Raw genomic sequence first — 18,962 nt, 5'->3', positions numbered from 1 at the left:
AAACCCTCTGCTGAAGAGCAGCAGCCAGAGAGGAAGATTAAGTTTTGTTTCCCCTGCTTTACCAAAGATAATCTGGCCAAATCATGGGTTCTCTGTCATGAAAACCTCCAGAAGGACAAATTTGTGTGCTCACAGATGTGAAACCAGCAGAGAGCCTCAGTGTAGGAGGTGGCCATGTCTGCCTTAAGTTGCTTACATAGATAAATCTCTTGGCATCACCAAGCTGGGACAAAACTCCAGTTCCTTTGATTCTTTCTCTCCGCAAATTTCCTTTGTCAGACTTCACTGCATGGAGCTGCAACCACTGGTCACACTTTCCAAACTGCTGCAGGTCCATGGTTGGTTGGTCTGTGTGATTGATCCTGCCCGGTCTATATGTGTCTGAACCCTTCTTTCTCCCATGGGCTGCAGCAGAGGGGAGAGGGAGAAAAGGGCTTTAGGGGTGGCAGATACTGGCATTGGACAGGAGGAAACTGTCCCATTCCACAAGACAGAGAAGATGGATGAGGCCTGTTTCTCCATCCATCGGCTCCAGCTGATATTCCTGCTTCTCTCAGCAATTCAAGTCTCTCCTACCTCCGAATCCCAGGGTTTCTCCTGACTCACCCTCCTCTTTCAGACCATATTTCTCAATTATCTCCTTCCAGCACTCACACTGTATTCCTATTACCACCTCCCCATGCCATGCCGCGGCCAAGTCCTGGGTCCCCTCTTGCTTAGTATTTCCTTCTGGCCAGCTGTGCTTCCAGCTGCCACAAACTTGTAACCGTTCCTCTGTTTCCAGCACGCAGAGACACTTTTCTCCACAGCTGAGTCAGTCTACTCCCAGAAACAACCCATCCCTTCAGTTTCTGCAGAAGAGTATAAATCCTCCCTGGCCCTGGTGCCTTTACATCCTCACAGTGCTCTTTCTCGCAGTCTTGATTTCCTCTGAATGCTTTCCCCCTCGTTGTTCCTGTAAATGTGGGCCAAGCTGTAATGATGCAGCACACAGAAAAACACCTTTCTCCTGTGATCTTAGACAGCCCCTGGAATTAATTCCTGGAAAGCCATGCTTGGCCTTTCTGAGTTATACTTTCCTGCGAACACACGGACAAAGTGATGACTGAAGAGGGGAATAGTGGAGCGATGATTGGGGAAGAGTGGTGCAATGATTAGGTGGTCACCTGAAATTTAGGAAAATTGTCGATCCCATGCTTTTCCTGTGTGCTGTGCTGCTGTTTGCATTGCAGTTCACTCAGCAGGCTAGACATATTAGTTTCTCTGTTGCTCCCTTTCCCAACAGCAAAAGAGCTGCACTGCTCTGCTCTTGGCAGTTGTTTCCTTCGAGACTACTGAGCAAAGTTGCAATGGAGGCGTCTCAGCTAGAGGATGCCATGCAACCTTCAGTTCCAATTAATGTCCAACACCAAGCCTGTTCACAGCTGCTGTGTTACCCCAAACCCTTGCACAACATGATATACCCTGTCATCCTCCCCGTTTTCCCCCCAAACCTCCTGTTGAACTTTTCTGTGAATTTTCTCTTCCTTGAAAACAACACATGGCTCCTACTTTTGGAGACACAAGGGGAACAAGAGAGATTTAAACAATTCAATGATTGGAAGACTTAGGGGTCTAGCCCGCTGTGCAACCCCTTCCAGCCTGGAAGATATGGTGGAACGCAGGCCTGGTTATTTCTTGAGGGAGCAGCTACATGTCTCCAATTCTGTTGTTTTACAGGTCAACTTACAATTTCTCTTTGTGCTGCATACACTGAGATGATAGGGCTCCAGGCAGGAAAATTATTTGGGGACTATCTGGGACACAGGCTTCTACACCAAACTGTAGCACCCCCTCATCCCAAAAGCACACAGTGCAGGGGTCCCTTGAAGGAAGTTGGAGGAGATAGGAGCCTGGAGATAGCTGTTCCTGGACTTTTCCTCTCCCTCAGCTGCATTTCCACAGTGTGTTGGGGATCTCTGTCTTTCACTCAGTTGTTTCCTCTGGATGCCAGCCCCTCTTGCTGTCCCCCAAATACTTGAAAGCAGTTCTTCACCCTGCCTACAACGTTCCCACTCTCTGTGGCCAAATATGAACTCCCAAATGCCAGGAAACCATCCATCCTGTGGTCATGTCATTTAGCAAAGCTTCATAGTTGCTTCGACCTTGTCCCTGTACTTTATTTCACCTCTCAACCATCGTTCCTTAGTCTCTGAATATTTCATTTGTCTCCCTCCCCCTCCCCCCCTTCACGCAGGATGACATTCTTTTCTTCTTGAGTCCTTTCAGGCGCTACTGATCTTGAAGCTCCCCAATTACAACCACTTTTCTTGTGATGGTGACACCTTAAGAGACAACAGCAGCTGCCTATAAAGGGCCTCTGCCATCTGTTTCCTCTGCCACTTCTTTGAGACAGCCCTAGCTATATACAGAAAAATATTTATCACAGTTCATTCACTCTCTCGCTCAAAAATGAGCAAGAGAAAAATGTCTTCTTTCATGATTCTGCCACTGCCCTTCAAAAACCCGTGACCCTCAGCCTAAGGAAAAGGGCAGTGCTTGAATCTAAAAGGAAGCAGCAGAAATTCTTGATGATTGATCCCTTGAGACCCTGTATTCTGAAGGCAATTCTGGGGGGCATCTGCATTTGGAAATGATTCCTCATGGCTGTCTGAAAGGCAAAAGTCAGAGCCAGGCTACTTCATCTCAGCCACCAAGCTTTCATACCAACCCTGTCTGAAAGGAGATGCGCATATGCACATGTGCACATACACACACATATGAACACACTTAGTCGTCAATCCTTTTCCACTACCTCTCCATAGAGGCTGAACGGGATGGGATCAAGGGGAGTAGTTCCTACCTAGGAGGACTACGGGCTAGAAACGTGAAGGGAAGAGAAGAAAGGTCAGCAGAGGTGAGGGCTGGGGGAGAAAATGGCAGACATGAGAGATGATGTGGAGAAAAAGGGAAGAAAAGAAGAAACAGTGAATTCTGAAGGGGATTGATGGAGAGAATGAAGAAAAATTGAAACGAAGAATGAAAAACAAAATTGAAACTAAGAAAGAAAAGTATTAGGCAATGTGTTCAGGAGGAAATAAAGCTCCAGGAACAGGTTCTCAGAAATTTACTGGTTACAACGGACAGGTCACAGTAAGGTTGCAGGAGTCAGCAAATAGGGTTGGGTCAAAAGTGGTTTGATTCACAGTGCTCGGTCTATGATACTGAATGAACATGACCATAAACTTGGGAAATATGCAGTGTTCAAGTGTGATCCATCGCACTGCAGCTACATTGGTGGTATAAACAAGACCTGAAGAAAGAGAGCAGTTCTCTGAGCGACAGCAAATTTAAGAATGAAATGTAGTTATGAAGCAGTGGGAGGAGAAAAATAAAACAGACACTAAAAAAAAATCATGTTCAGGAGGAGAATGAAAACTGAGAAATAGGAAGAGAAAAATCAGAAAGGGATAGAAAATCCAGGGGACGGAGGTGGATGGTGTTATTCTTTATTTGACAGAATGTATACTTTATACAACAAGCTAAATCAGAAATTTATAGTTGTTTGCTTCTAGCAAAAACACACATTGGAAAAATTCCTACCCATGGATAGGACGGCACTGCATTCTCAAGTTTTTGTATACCATCCTCATTTTCTGTTTTTCACATCTAGCAGGTAGGAGTATATGCTCTGGGGGAATAGGAGATGGAGGATAAAGTCCATATGCTTCTCTGGGGAGTTACAGATTTGATAGGAAGCTAGTATAAAAACCTCGGCAGCCTGTGCCACAGAAACAGAAGTGGATTTCACCTATCCTGCAGGACTTGTTATGAAAACTCTGATTGTATAGTTTGGAATTTTATGGGAGAGCTTTTCTGTAACACAAATAAATGGGGTTGGGAGAGAGAAAGCTGTCAGTAAATAAAAGAGATTCAATGAAAGACAGACATGCAGAAAGAAGAAAAAGAGCAAGGTGAATGCCAGGGGGTTCATGGTCACCTCTGCCATTTTACATGCTCACCGATCCAAGGTGAGGAGACTGTAACAGGTTTTTTGCCCCGCAGGGAGGGCAGCCGGGTTGAATTTTTCTAATGAGAGTGAAAGACAACGAAAATGGAAATAGTTAAAAAAGGAACTGCTGGACTGGGTGAACAGCTGGCATAAATAAGTGCAGAATCTCATGAACTTTGGGGCTGTCGCACCCACTCATACTGGCAGTAAATTTAACCCCTGGTTTGTCGGGTCCGGTGCTGGCAAAGCCGGGACACGCAGTGACCTTGGGGGCATGGCTGTTTAAAGCACGCACAGCCCTTCCTCAGCCTCATTCTCCCCTTGCCTACATGGACAGGGTAAGCAGCGTGGCTCCATTCAAGTCAGTGAGGTTGCATCAGTGCAAACGAGGGGAGAATTGGGCCTTCATCTCTTGTGCATAGAAACACTACAGTATTGTACGTCATCAGATGCCAGTTCAGTAATCATTTCCACAGATACAAGAGAAAAGAGACAACCTCGTTTCTAATTTAGTCATGATAGCATCAAAGAGACCCAAAGCCTACTGCTTTCTGGGAAGCAGGGACTTCAACAATAATAATTCTTCGCACATATATAGCACCTTCATTGCTAACTACTTGCTTTATACCCTGGGGTGTGAAGAAAAAGGACTCCACTTAATTCCGTATGCTCTTAATTGCTCTCTATCCCAGATCCTTCCTAGAAAAATATGATAGAAATACTTAAACTCGCTGTTAATTTGTCAAATTAGGGCAGTCATTGACACCAGCAGAAAGGCAGGCCTAGTTTGCATCTTATATTGCAACTGCACAGCATAGCATCCAGAAACAAAAGAAATGCCAGACTAAGTAAATCTGAGCTCCGTTTAATCCGTGACAAATGTTTCAGGGAAGAGGCAAGAAGCACATGGCAGTCAGATAGGGAATAAACTGCCCTTGTGAAATGTTATCCTAGTTTTTATGGCGACTGGCTTAATTGCTGAATTACGAAACACCCAAAATGCTGTTCATATCCATTAGGAGGACGCTTAATTTTTGTGAACTCTGTCGTAAATGCCCACTTGCTTGCTAAATGTTGTTAAAATCTTGGCCACGGGAGCTCGGGTGGCAATGAGCTCCACAGCCCTGATACGCATCAAATGAGAAAGCTTTAACTGGGTCTCCGGTGACTCACGTCAGGTCCTCTTGTCTGTGTGTTACAAAATGGGGAAATCAAGAGCTACTGATCCATCTTCTCTAGCCCATTCATTATTCAATACAATCCAATCGCTTCCCCTCTCATTCACCTCATTTTTCCAGGCAAACACTCTAGTCTTGCAGGCTGCCTTCGTACACACGGTCTTTCCTACTCCTCCTTTTCCCTGTCTCCCTTTTATGAACCCTTTTCTGACTTTGCAGCCCCCCTGCCTTGGATGGCCCTTGCTCCTGCACTCTCTGCTATGCCCCCTGCTCTACTCCTTATGCCTGGGGACTTGGTGGTGGTGGGTTTTCCGACTACAGCCAGGTGATGCACTGGGTCTCTGACAGCAATATCCCTGTTTCTGGCACCCAGTGAGCTGCTGTGGCTCATCTAGAGCCCTGCACGGTATGCAGCCCCCTTTTCCCACCAGCCAGCGGTACCCTCTGACCTGACTCACTGACATTCTTTCAGCCGATCATCGATATCCACTGGGCCTGGAGACCTCAGCCCCATTCATCTCACCCCCCTTCGTCGTTCCTGAGAATCTCAGAGAAAATCATCCCCCTGTAAACAGCTTGAAAAGGACGAGTGCTTGCTGAGACACTTCTTCCTGACAACTGGAGATCCTTCACTGTAGTGCACAACAACTGCCCCAGGGTTATGGCTACAGAGACCCTTATTTTCCATTTGGATCCTGGCCTGATCCATGTCTGAGGGTTGCCAGGGAGGGTATTTAGGGCTGCTGTGAGCTCCTTCCAGCCCAGTTGCTGGCTGCATGCAGATGAGCCAGCTCATCAGCTGAGCTGCCAGTGAGCCCTCCGGCCACGAGAGGTTGGAGGCAGCAAAGTGGAGGGATGTTGGCTTGACCACAGGCAACGAGTATGAGGGGAGCGGAAGGAGGGGCTTGGGTGTCACCCCCCTCAGAGGTAGCTGGGCTGCCCAGGGGGCCAGAGAAGACAGTGACAGCAACTGGTGTCATACACTGCTTCGAGGAGGGGGGACACTGGCCAGAAAAAGGAGAAGGGGGAAAGCTGGAGAGGGGTTGGAAAAGAGTTGCTTTAGAGCGTAGAGGCCGAAAGGATGGGGTCCTTCAGCTAGGAGGAATGGCTGTATGTGAGACGGGAGAAAGCCAGTGGGAAATGATGGCAGAGAGAAGAGGAAAGAGGGCAGAGAGAACAGGAAAGAGGACAGAGAGATGAGACGGCAGGAGCAAAGGGGACAGAGGAGAGTGAGGACAAGATAATGTAACAGAGGAAAGAGCAAGGGGGATGGGTCTCAGAGAACTTGAAGAGAAACAGGGAGAAATAATGAAAGAGAAGCTGCTTTTGAGAGAAAGCACAGAAGAGACATGAAGATGAAAGAGAAAAATAAAGAGGAGAAACAGGAGAGGGAAACGAGAACAAATTAAAATGGAGATGGATAGAATGAGTCAAAGATGGAGGGCGAGGATAAAGCTGGGGTCATACAGGCAAGGGAAAAATAACTTTTAGGTGTATTGTATTTACAATACGTTCTGCGTATGCCTGACCTGTTCTGTGCTCTGTTTTTCCCCTACTGGGTAGCTGTCGCTCTGGGATGGGGACTGCGAGGGGAGGAGATGGAGAGGGAACTCCGCTGTTAACCCATTCTCCCAGCAGCAGCCCCTTTCGTTCCCCGAGAGCCCCCTGCAAGGGGGAAGGTTTTGTGGCCATGAAAGGCAGCAGCACATCCCCTGACAACGAGTGCAATATGGAAGGGAGAAGCGGCACAGAATGGAGCAGCGAGGGCTCCCCCTGGGATAAACTGGGTATGCTTGATTGGGAATCTGCTCTTAAAACAGGGGCAGGGGGCAGAGCCATCTGAGAGCCTGAAATGTTCCCTACTCCCCGCGGCAACCCCTTCACTACTGCTTTTAAATTAAATAAATATGGAGATTCTGCTGTCAGACCTCAGCAGCCCTCCTCCCCCGAAACTCTTGCTTAGGTCGTACCAAACCGCAGCGAAGTGAGACGGGGGCTCAAAGGACTGTATGGGGAAAGGGACGGGTTAAAAGGGAAACACTGGATAGGAATAGCTCCTGGTCTCCCTGGCAAAGAGACATTTGTTCTATCTCTGTGTAATTTCTTTATACATTACTGCTGCCACACTGCATCTCCATGTCCCTCCCACTGCATTTCACTCTCACTCTCTTCAGCAAGGCAATTTCTGGTGCATCTCAGGACAATATTAACCCATTCCTCTTTCTCTGTCAGTAGGAAGATTCACAATTTAAAAGCAAATTAAAAGTCAGTTCTAGCAACTCACTGGTGAGGAACAGTATTTCCTTGTTAAATCTTACAAAGGAGTCGAGCATGCAAGTCTCAACCCCTCAAATCCCTACCTTCTCGGTCACTTACAGTTAGGTGTGAATTGAAGCTGATAGGAGAACCAACCCCACCCAAGCCTGGGATCCCAAGTAACTGTCCCTCACCACCTGACACCCCACTTTTTAAAATCCTTTGTCTTCCTCTTCATCCAAGGCCTGTCCAGCTCTGCCTCCTCCTTCTCCCCGGCAGATGCAATGCCAGCAGCAATCAGCCGGGCCATTGCCTCCTGCTGCATCTCCGGGCTGTGCTAGGCTGCTCCTGATCTGAACCACGAAGACATGGAGACCCTGACTTAATCTACTGCTATTTTCACTGCATGTTCGGAAAAGATCCTGGATGAGGATGGCAAGAGTCAGAGAAAAGGACCCTAGTAGATTTGTGGCTCCTTGGAAGTGGGATGGCAGGTGATTCTGCAGCGCAAAACTAGGGATGCTGGCAGAAATGGAGGGTAAAAGAAAGGAAATCGGGAAAGGTAAGAGGGAAGATAAGGGAAAAAAACCCACTCATAAGAGGAGCGCAAAAGGAAAGAAGTGGCCCAGGAGCAAACAGCAGTGGGAGAAGGCAGCACAAGGAAGCGACGCAGCGCCAGAACTGTCTGGCAGAAGCTTGCCCACTGCCTGTGCCCTGCCTCACTTTGCTGTCAGCTCTTCATTTTTGCAAACACTGAAACTGCACTTAACTCTCATGCGCTGTTCAGCTATAACAAGCTGGAAAGGGAACAGATCAGCTCATTAATTTTCCTTGGGAAGGGTCTCTAGGCAGGAATTATTTTCTGCACCAACATCCATTCAATTACTTGCCTTCACACCAGTCAGATCTACAGGGATGTCTAACCCCATGCGCATCACTCATGCCTGCCTGCCCTGGACTCTTCTCTCCCTCCTTCTCAGTATAAAAGCCTCCCAGACCTATCCCTTTCCTAATAATAATGACAACATGACAAAACCAATAACCTACAGATATAAAATACATTTCATTTGCTTGCTTCATAAGACCCTGATAAGGCATCCTCGCTCACTTTTTGAGATCCTGTAGGAGATCTACAGGAGCTAATGAAAGAATTAGACAAGGCATCACTCATAATAAAAAGTGGTTTTAAAGCATTCTCTGCCAAGAAGGAATTAGGCTGGAAGATCCGCAGCCATTTCAAAGTTGTAAGAGGTGCAGTGTCCATGTGTGGCATGAGCTTGCAGATCTCGATTTCTTGGTGTATGCGTGTGTTTTGATCCTACACAGTTAAAGGGCTGAGAAAGGCCATTTTTCTTGAAGGGCAAAGATTTTTAAATGTCCTGGGGACACTCTTGGGCAACCCCAAAGTCTGAGAAAGAATTATCTCAAGGAAGATTAGGACAGAAAAAATGGAAGTGTGATCTGCAGTAATGTGAACCACTTTTCTGCTTTAGTCCCACCATGGATCAGGGGCTCACTGTAGGACACAAGGAAGGGGGTAAAGAAATCCTGATAGAGGAGGAACATCCCAAATGACGCTCCTCTTTGGAGCAATACAAAGATCTGAAAATGCTGAATGAAAGTCCACTGTGGGGAACAGAATGACTGAAGAGAGGGGAACCTGAAAATTAACCCAATTCTCCAAGAGGAACTTGCAATTCTGACTGCAGCGTATCTGTGTGTACAGCCCGAGACTGATCCCCAGGTCCAATTTTGCTACTGGATATCTTGTCCAAGAAGAGAAAAGATAATTTTGCACAATATTTTGAAAATGAGGAGTCCACCATCTCTGACAGCCTACAGTGTTGACTAATGCCAGCGTTCCCCCACATCCTCAGAAATGAAGGCAACCTCATCAGAGGTTTCCTACCAGTAGCAGGAAGCAGTTTGGGCTCCTTTGATCATTTTCTTGTTACAAAGCCTCCTGCCTTCCTCTTTGCTACTTCCCCTCACCCTATAGACCTGCCCTGAAACTCACCCAGGCAGCAGAAGCGTCTCTGTCCCACACCTTTTGTCAGGTGCCTTTGCCACACCGCAGGCAGGGTCTGAGCAGAGTCCAAGGGTTTTGCCCTTTTTATAGCTCCCTGTGACCAAGCCCTTCCCTCCACAAATCTGACCACCCTCTGCATCATGGGGGAAATGAGCCTTTACTGCACCCTTCTCCCTCCCGCTCACCAGCAGGCAGCTTTCACTAGGGAGAGCGAGTCAACCAGGGACACCTTTCTGATTCCTTCTGCTGAGAAAGACGATAACCCCCGTAAGGTAATCAGACGTGACAGTAAGAGACCTGCCGTCCAGGGGCTGGGTGGGGATGTTTGGCTGTGCTGTCCTGGGAGCAAGAGAGTGCCAGCCACCAGCCCGTACAGGCTGTGCGGCTGCGGGAAGCCAAGCAGAGGCATCCCAGCAGAGGCAGTGCCAGACCTGTGCTGTGCCACCCCATGAGACAAACCCGTGCCCGGGCCCTGCTCAGCATGTGGCCGTAGGGCTGGTTTTGCCTGCTGCTGAGATGCTCTCGCTATCGAGCCTTTATCCAAGTTCTGGTGCAACCTGTGCCCTCAGGCTAAGGACTCGGAGCTGGACTCAGCTCCTGTGTGGTGCATTGCACCCTCCTACCCTGCTTGCCACTTCTGCCCAGAGTCCAAGGGCTGGGGGAAACGGGCCAGCCCAACCCTCGCACGGCTGGGGCGAGTGAGACCACCCTGCCAAGAGCCATGTCGCTTGCGCTCAGGCTGCTTTTCGCACCCTTCTTGCCGGGCTGCAGCTTGAGCCCGCTGGAAGAGCATCGGCAAGGAGGGCAGGGGGACTGGGCTGCCAGCGCAGCACTGGTGGGGCTGGGGGCACTTCGGAGCTTTTAATTGGAAGCATCCTGGCACTTTCTTTTGCCATGCAAGCCACTTCTCCACGGTGCCTGTGGGGTCCTGTCAGATGTAAAGGAGAAGGAGCCCCGAGCTCCTCCGATCTGACAAACCTCACCCGCCCCTTCCTCCTCCCCCTCAGACCGCGTCCCTCTGGGTACAGCTCTGTGGGCAGATAGACATGATCTGAATTCACTGTCTCTCCTGGCCGGGGTCCTCATACCTCCTGTCTCCACCCCAGCCTCCCTCCACCCTCCAGCTTGGGGACACGGCTCAGGAAGGGAGTTCTTCCCCGCAGCCTCCCTTCCCCACATGGCTTTGCATTTAGGCTTCCCTTTTTTTTTTTTTTTTCCCTTCCCTCACTCATTAATTTTTAATTAAGGAGATGTCTCCTTCCCTAGTTGTAATGAATAGCTCTGTGAAAGGTTTTTCATTTTTTATTAATATATACCTCTATATATTTATCTATTTGGAGGAAATGCGTGCTTGTGTGTGAGCGAGTGTGTTTAAAACATCCCCCATTAATTTAGTGCTATTGATTTTCTGGCGTGGAGACAGCATATAGTATTCAGCATAGAGCTCCTCTGCAGGATATGTTAAAAGGCAGCAGTTTGGGTTGACAAAGGGCACTAAATGCAGTATGCGTCAAATAGACCATCGCTCAATGAAGTCACTTAGCTATTCAAAACATGTCCAGCCATCACTCAACCGTTTGCACCAAGAACGGGGGGGAAATTCGCGCTTCTTCCCGGACACAACCATTTCCAAACAGCAGCTTTAGCTTGCTGTGGTGAGAGACATCAGGACATACATAGTTTATTCCCCCCTCCCCCCTGCCTTCCATCTCCCAGTGCCGGTCTTAGAAAATCAGTTCTGCGGTACCCACTCCCCGTTCTCTCCCATCGGGGAGCTCCAGGCACACCCAGCTTTGGTGGACACCAACAAACACAGACATTATCCCTGGATGTCCATAGACGCCCGGCAGCCCACCCTCCAGCTGGGAGCTGATTCATAAACAGGGCTTTTTACAATGGGTTGTAATGTGCGCTCTTGTGCTCTCGCCCTCTCCTTCTCGCTACGTGTGTAACATAAACCACGCAGTTACATCGGTTGCCCCTATCCCTCCAGCACAGGCTGAAGACCACCTCCCCAGCCCACACGTACACCAATAGCAGTACTGAGCAACACATATTTAAAAGCGAATCACTGGCCCCTCTTTTCTTTCCCCCTCCCTTAGGAACGTCTGATTCCAGAAGTTGGCTGCGGCGGTGTCTCTTCTGCCATCAGACATGTCACTGAGTTCAGTTTCACCACATCAGACTTAGGCTGATTTTTCCATTCAGAGTTTTGTTTATTTTTAGCCTTTACCATTAAACCTTATTAAAAAAAAAAAAAGGCAAAAAAAAAAAGCCCCAAACAAAAACCCACCCCCCAACAACAAACAAACAGGGGAAAAATCTCAGCCCCAAACCAAACCAATCAGCCACCAACTAGACCCCTCTGCACCCAGTGCAGTGAGATGTGGTTGCTTACAGACATTATGAAATGCTCTGAACTCTGCTCAAGATGACTGGAATTGTTAGATTCACTGTACGAGGCATTTTGGACATAACCGGGTTGCTTCCCTTTCTCTCTTTTTCCCTCCTAAAGTGAACTACTAACTGCATCCAAAGTGCTTTCCAGTCACCCCCCCTCCCCACATCGCCCCTCACTCCCAGTCTTGTCTTTGCAAATAAGCCATTTGCAAAGAGAGCAATTATTTCACTCTGTGGTTACAGCCGGAGCACGGCAATAATTCAGCATTTTGACATTGCTTTCCCAGGCAATACAAACAAGCTGAAGACAGGCAGACCGCACAGTTGCTTTTTGAAAGGGTCTCTAGGTGTTTTTGCAACACACACATTTTTCTGGTTGGAGGGGATAAGTGAATTTTTGGGGAAGGGGAGGGGGAGGCAGGGGAAGAGGAAGGAAGAAGGGAATGGAGCAGAGAATGTTTTGCCTGTCTTCTTGCCTCTGTGCCCTGAGTAACCGAGCCCACAGCTCTCGATCCACGGTGAAAGGAATGAAGTGAGAAAATGGTGGAATGTGGAGGGATTTATTTGGAGGGGGGAGAAACATGGGGTGGTGGGAGAGGAAAGGAGGGGTGTGTGGAGATCCAGAATCAAATACCTTCCAGGCAGCAGGTTCTCCATAATCCAGAATGGGTCATGACTTCCTCGTTCTTTTTGCTGGTTTCGTTCTCACTGACAGTTTTAGTCTTGCAAACCCCTCTGGAGTAAAGCCAGTAGTCGGTCCCCACAGCTATGGTCATCAGGCTGAAGGCAGCGAAAGCACCAACGGTGGTTAAAAGCATCTGAACACCTCTGTCAAAGAGCCCCATAATTCTTCATTATACAAATACCCAACCGCCTTCTGATTCTTGGGGTGTGTGTGTTTAATAAAATAAAAGAATAATAATTCCGACTAATAATATAATGGGTATATATAGAGAGATAGATATCAAAAAAGGGAGGTAAGAAAGCCCACGGAAAAGAGTGTAAATTAGAAAGACCACACGGGAAGAGGCTTGCCTTTTAAATCGGAAACGTTCTGGTCGAAATATAAAAAAAGGAAAAAGGAAAAAGAAAAAAAAAGAGAGAAAAGAACCAAGAAAAACCAAACAAATAAAGAGAGAACCCCCCCCAAAACGAGACGCCTTAATCCCTTTTTCTAAAATTCTGGTCTCCAGTTTCCATATGTAATGGCTAATTTGGAGATGGCTTCCACAGTGAACAGGGGAGCAGCAGCAGCATCCTCAACACAATCTCTCATTATCTGGACCTAGACAGTTAGAGACTGTAAGAGCAGAGATGCAACCTTCAGTCTTCTTGCTTAGCTCTGCAGCCTGCGCCATGAAAATCCTTTTCCTTCCCAGTTATCTTCCTTGGGTTTTTATTTTTTTTCCCCGGCAGCGGCAGTCGCTCCAATCCTCTCTCACTTTTTCTTGCTTGCTTCTCCTTCCTTTCGCTCGCTCCTACCACCAAGCCAGGCTGCCCAGTATACTGTAAGCCCTTGATTTCAGCTGAACAGGTGCCGAGGTCTTGCCTCCCATGGCTTTTCCGCACAGCCGCGGCGCTCGCTCCCGGCGGAGGTGGGCGAGGAGAGAGGGGGGCTCCTGAGGGGGAGGAGGGCAAAGGGGGTGGGGGGGGAAGGAGAGGGGGAGGAGGAGGAGGAGGGGGAAAGGCGCGGCGCCCCTCCCGGGCTGAGGAGCGCGGAGCGGAGCCCGGCTGCGGCACCCCCTGCCCCGCGGTGGCCCCCGGCGACTCCCGGGCCCCGCTACTGCATCAGGGCGGCGGCGGCGCGGTGCTGGAGGGCTCCCCTGCGGCGGCGGCGGTGGCCGGTGGTGCTGAAGGACAGCTCCCCGGGCGGCGGCGGTGGCGGTGGTGCGGGAGGAGCGCTGCCGGGCCCCCGGTGCTGAAGGACAGCTCCCGGGCCGGCGGCAGCGGCGGCGGCGGCGGCAGCAGCGGCGGCGGCGGTGCGGGAGGAGCGCTCGGTGGCCCGCCGCGCTGAAGGACAGGTCCCCTGCCCGCGCCGTCCGCCCTGCCCGCGCCGCCCGCGCCCCAGCATCCGCGGGCGGCAGCCGCCCTCCTCCGCTCTGCGCGGGCAGGCAGGCAGGCAGGCAGGGAGGGGCAGAGGGGGCAGCCTCTCTCCCCCCCCCTCCCCCCCGCCCGCCGCTGCCAGCCCCGGGAAAAGGGTCGCTCCCCGCCCCCCCCCCCCCCCCCCCAACCTCACACCCCCCCGCCGAGGCTGCCGCGGAGCCCAGAGGAAGGCGTAGCTGGGGATCTCTCCCTCTTTCTCGCTTTCTGCCTTTCTCCCCCCACCTCCGCACCCCAGATCAGCCCCCCCCCCCCCCTCCTCCCCCCCCGCATCCCCGCCGTACGCGCCCAGAGCCGCGAGTGCAGCCCCGCACACCACAGTCAGCCCCGCACAAAACTTCAGTCAGCTGTTTCGTTCCCCAGGAGGTGGGTGAAATGTAGCATGGAAGGATAATTTAAAAATAAGCATTTATTACTGTTATTATTGCCATTGTTATGATTTTTAAGTGCTTGCTCCTCACTCTTCTCGGGTTCGTTGCAAGTTGCATATGTTTTGGTGTTGCTCGTTTTCCGTCCCTCTGTCTCCCCCTGACCAGTGTTGTGTGAATCCCTGCGTTCTGACTTTTGTCTTTACAGCTTTCTGTGAAATCCCAATGCCTGCTCCAAGAAGCAGACATTTTGGGAAGATTCTTCATGAGAAAGAACAATTTATAATTTTTACTATTATTTTGCTAAGGAAAGGAACCACCAAAATTGAATCCCTTCCCTCCCCCAACCCTCGGAAAGCAATCCACCTTTCACATCCTCGTTTTACGCAGAAAGATGCATGAGCTGAACGGATGCAGACCGAAATCTATCACTGGTTAAGTTTCCTGTGTCAGACACAACCCGATAGTACTGGGAACATATACAAAATTGTGCAATACTGACATCTAAGTATGTCATAATCCTCTCTCTCTTCCTTAGCAGTATCATTACACCAGGTTAATTACATTAGTCACCTCCTGGTTCTATACATGTAGCTGCTCATTAATGCAACAATCATAAAGAAAAGAAATAATCTAATTCTCGATGCTACCGATTTTGTTTCTCTCTGATCGGATTCATTGTTCAGTGAAAAAGAGAGCAGAAGAGCTGCTTTAGGTTCACTGCTGTTCTATGCGGGGGAGCGGGGCTGAGGGAAGGGGGTGCTGGGAAGTTGAACCAGTTGGAGTGCTTAAGCCACATTGCAGTTTCTTAATTCCTATCCTCTCTTCTCCCTCTCTGGGTGCAGACCGGTGCTGCCCTTTCAGGACAATCTACCCCAGGACTGTTGGACGTGAAGGGCTTCATAGCAAGTAGTGGGGGGTGGGGCATTGACTGCCCACTGATCGTTTCTTCAATTTAGAGGGCACAGACCAGGCTGCCCCAGCAGCTGAGACTGAGGTAGAGGTGTTTACCAGCAAGCGCTCATCGTGTCTGTCATCAGCCATGTGCAGATCACCACCGGCAGGCAGGAAAGGCCCTGAGAGAGGCAGAAGAAGGGATGGAGGGAGCAAGGGGTGGTAGGTGACTGTGCAGGTTGAGACCACTGACTCATTTTGGGGGGACAGACACATCCCCGAGCCTCATCTGGGGGAATCCTGGCCTTGCCCTTAGCCACAGGAGCTGAGGAGTCTCTTTCTGCACTCATGGAGCTGCCAAATAGCTGAGGATGGGCAAGGGTGGAGGTGGCCCCAACGCAGCTTTAGCACTCTGAGCACAACCTGCTGCAAGAGTGTGGAGGATGGCAGCTGCGTACAGGCTCTCTGAGCTGTTGTCCTTGGTTCAAAGGGATTTGAGAGGCAGAGAGATGTAAAGAACACACCTAAGCCGGTGGGAGATTATGGTTATACGGGGATAGTCTGTGTTAAGGAGGAGGCTCTGAGACTCTTAGCTGGGGAAGCTAGAGAAGACCTCTCCTCCACTTCTGAGACATTTCCACTGAAAGAAGGAAGGGACATTGAAGAGGAATAAGTAATTCTTGTTACTCTAAACGATTTTCTTTTACTGTTGGTGGTCATTCCCCTCCAACCCCACCCCAGTATTCAAGTCTTCTCATTCTTCAAAGGAGGGTAAAAAAGCTGGGTCAGGAGCCTGAAAAACTCTAAAGAGGAAAAAACTTCAGCTGGCTATTCTGGCATTCAAATCCATCAGGCACCAGCATTGCATGTGTGGAAGGGAAAGGCACTCTGGAAATCTGTGGAACTCATAGCTCCAAAGAAGGTGAGCTGCTCCATTACTCTGTACTCTGAAAAAAATGTAATACAGCTTTTCTAGCACACAAGTGGCCTGGCTGGAGTGAGTGGAAGCAAGAAGGGCTTAGACCTTCTGAAAGCTCACCTATCCTTACACACCAGGGTCACTCAAAGAGGGGAGGGAGAGAAGGGGTGATGCTACATGTTTTCACTTAGGGCTCACCTGTGTAGTCCATATGGTTAAATGTTTATTTTACAGTTACAAATGGGAGTGCTGCTTTGGGTCAGGGTATGCTGGGCTGCACAGACAGGGGCTGCCTCTGGGCTGAGGAGCTTGCTGCTGTCTGTACCTGAGTCTAGTGAGACTAGTAGGGCAAGCAGTCATTGCAGAGGTTGTGGGTTTGGGCTTGCAGGGATCTCAACACTGAGAAACTACAGAGTTCATCTATGACAAGAAAAAATATTGCTGAAATGTCAGGATTACACATCTTTACATTTAATGAATCCCGTCAGATGCAGAGGATGACGCAGCAGCTGGGCCAAACCAGAGACCCTCAAACCAATCCAGAACTGTTGCCTTTATTGCATGTTTCTACAGCTTTTGTGAGTTTGCTTTCAAGTGACTACAGCAACAGGAGAGGGGCACATTGTCCTGAAAGAAATTGCCAGTGTAAGAAGGCCATGTTTGCAGGGTGGTGAGTTCTTTAATCTCTGGCTAAGAGGAGTGAGACCTATGAGGGCTCAGCACATCTCAGGATCAGGACTAAACACAGCTTCCTGCCTCACACTTCCCAATTTTCAGAAATAATTCTCTTCCTGCTACCCTACTTATATACTCTTAGGCCATTCACAATAATCCCTCTACAGTTCTAAATGCCACAGGAGAAGAATGGAACAAAGACAATGCAAATGCCAGAATGTCCTGTGTGACTGCTTGTGCTGTGGCGAGATGCTGTGCTGAGATTTTATCTTTCCTACAAAGAATCATTAAAAATGATAATACAAAACAAGAATACAGAATAAAAACACTGTGGCAGACTTTTACAACAGTCGCGTCTTACTGAATAGCGCAACACAGAATGACATCTATAGAAGAGTAAGGAGAGAGAAATTAATAGTCTGGAGGAAATAGAGAGATTTTAAATTACATTTTAAATTACTTGAAATGAGAAGCTGATGAGACAGAGAGCCGCAGGAAGTCTGCTTCCAATGGCAAACCAAGAGTGCTGCTATTTGTGGAGAGAAGGGGCAGTGCTGTAGGAAAAAAAGGGGCACAAGAAAGATGCAGGAACGGAGATGAAGGGCACGAAGTCGGAAGCAACTCCGTGGGATGGTAATGGAACTGAATAGAGTGTTTGTGGATTGAGTGCTGCAGCGGAGCTTTTCGGCACATAGGAGAAAATCAGACAGCAATTGTATATGAAAACTGGTATCTAGGAATCTTCATCCTGGGAAGGCCAGCTCAGAAGGAGCTTCTGTAATGAGATGTAAAAGAGATGGAGTTGATACAGCCGTACTCGCAGGCAGAGCAGAGGTGTTAATAGACAGATGCACACCAGCAGAGGAGATGTTAGGAAAAATAAATTGGGGTTAGGGTGATGATTATAGAACTGGAAGCCAATGGGGCAGAGAAGACAACAGTGAGATATGATGCCAAAAAAGAACTAAAATTTAAGAGTGTTCACCAGAGAAAGTTGAAAAAAGTCACATATCTGTATGGTTAGACAAGCAGAGGGGGTGATCAGAGCGGTCATTACTATTATCCAAAGCTGAGGGTCCCAAAACACTTAAGAAACATTCACATCATATCTGCATGCTGGTGGTTTTCTTAGACCAATTTGACAAACTAGCAAACTAATGAAAGAAGATTTGGGTTTTTTGTTTGTTTGGTTGGTTGGTTTTTTTTTCCAGAGAATTGCAGGTGGAGATGATAGAGATAGGGAGACAGAGATAGAGATATGGATAAGGATAGAGATAGAGATGGAGGTGGAGATGGAGATGGAGATGAGATAGAGAGATAAATACAGATGGAAAAAGCCTCTGTGGTCCTCTCTTCTTATTTTCAGGTTCATATAACTTGAAGATCAACATAAAAGACAGTATAAACATCAAATATTCAAATACTACAGGAGAGTCATCTCTAGTGTAACGCTGTGACCAGAAAGGAAGAAAGAAGGAAGATACAGGGCACAGAAGTCTAACAATTAGAATGAGCAGCTTTCCATGCAAAAGTCGTGTTAGTGCTGCCCTAAGAGTGCGTAAAAAAACTCCTGCATTAGACAGGAGTGGGACCCTGGCAGGGACCATGTATGAGGTTATAAGGCTGCAATACATAACTCCCTCAATGTCTGACCTATATCTTCTTCCAAGCTAAATGTTGTGCAAACAATTCATTTAGCCTCATAACACTCTTACAAAGTAACATGTTCATTAGTTTGCGGAGGCGTGGAGGCACTGAGGCACTGAGGCACTGAAAAATTCAGAAGATAATCGCAAAGCCCACCAAAGAGGAAGTATTTGCACTGATTTTAGTGGGATCTGGGTGCTGTTATAAATGAGTTAGGTACCCATGGATACCCAAGAAATCTGTTCCAGATTGACACTTGAAGCTAGAACCCCTGTGCTTTCCATGCAAGACTCCTTTTTCTCATGTAATCTTTTCTTCCATTGAATGGTAACCTTTGAAATGTTTGCTACTTGAAGATGGTTGGAAAGAAAAAAGTGTCATCTCAAGAGCCCCGTGGGTTGATTTCTTCAAAAAGTAAAAGGCTTCCTTTTTTACTTGAAAGAGATAGTGGGAGAAGACTGGGATTCCCAGGACGAATTTTCAGCCATGATGAATTTCTGGGATG

At 48.5% G+C, this 18,962-nt stretch overlaps 1 protein-coding gene across 1 annotated transcript in view; it reads right to left on the bottom strand.

Moving 5' to 3' along the window:
* Positions 1-12,699, bottom strand: part of CACNG2 (calcium voltage-gated channel auxiliary subunit gamma 2) — a gene marked incomplete at both ends in the record, with an annotated part of 51,674 nt that extends 38,975 nt beyond the window's left edge. The window contains one exon of the mRNA XM_082498225.1: positions 12,489-12,699. Within this exon, the coding sequence (XP_082354351.1) occupies positions 12,489-12,699 (211 nt within the window). The remainder of the gene's footprint in view (positions 1-12,488) is intronic.
* Between the last annotated feature and the right edge of the window lie 6,263 nt (positions 12,700-18,962).

The sequence above is a fragment of the Vanellus vanellus genome (genome assembly GCF_965231255.1).
Source record: "Vanellus vanellus genome assembly, chromosome: 1".
In the NCBI taxonomy this organism is placed as follows: domain Eukaryota; kingdom Metazoa; phylum Chordata; class Aves; order Charadriiformes; family Charadriidae; genus Vanellus; species Vanellus vanellus.
Note: the sequence above shows the minus strand (reverse complement) of the source record. Positions and strands in the feature narration are given on the sequence as shown.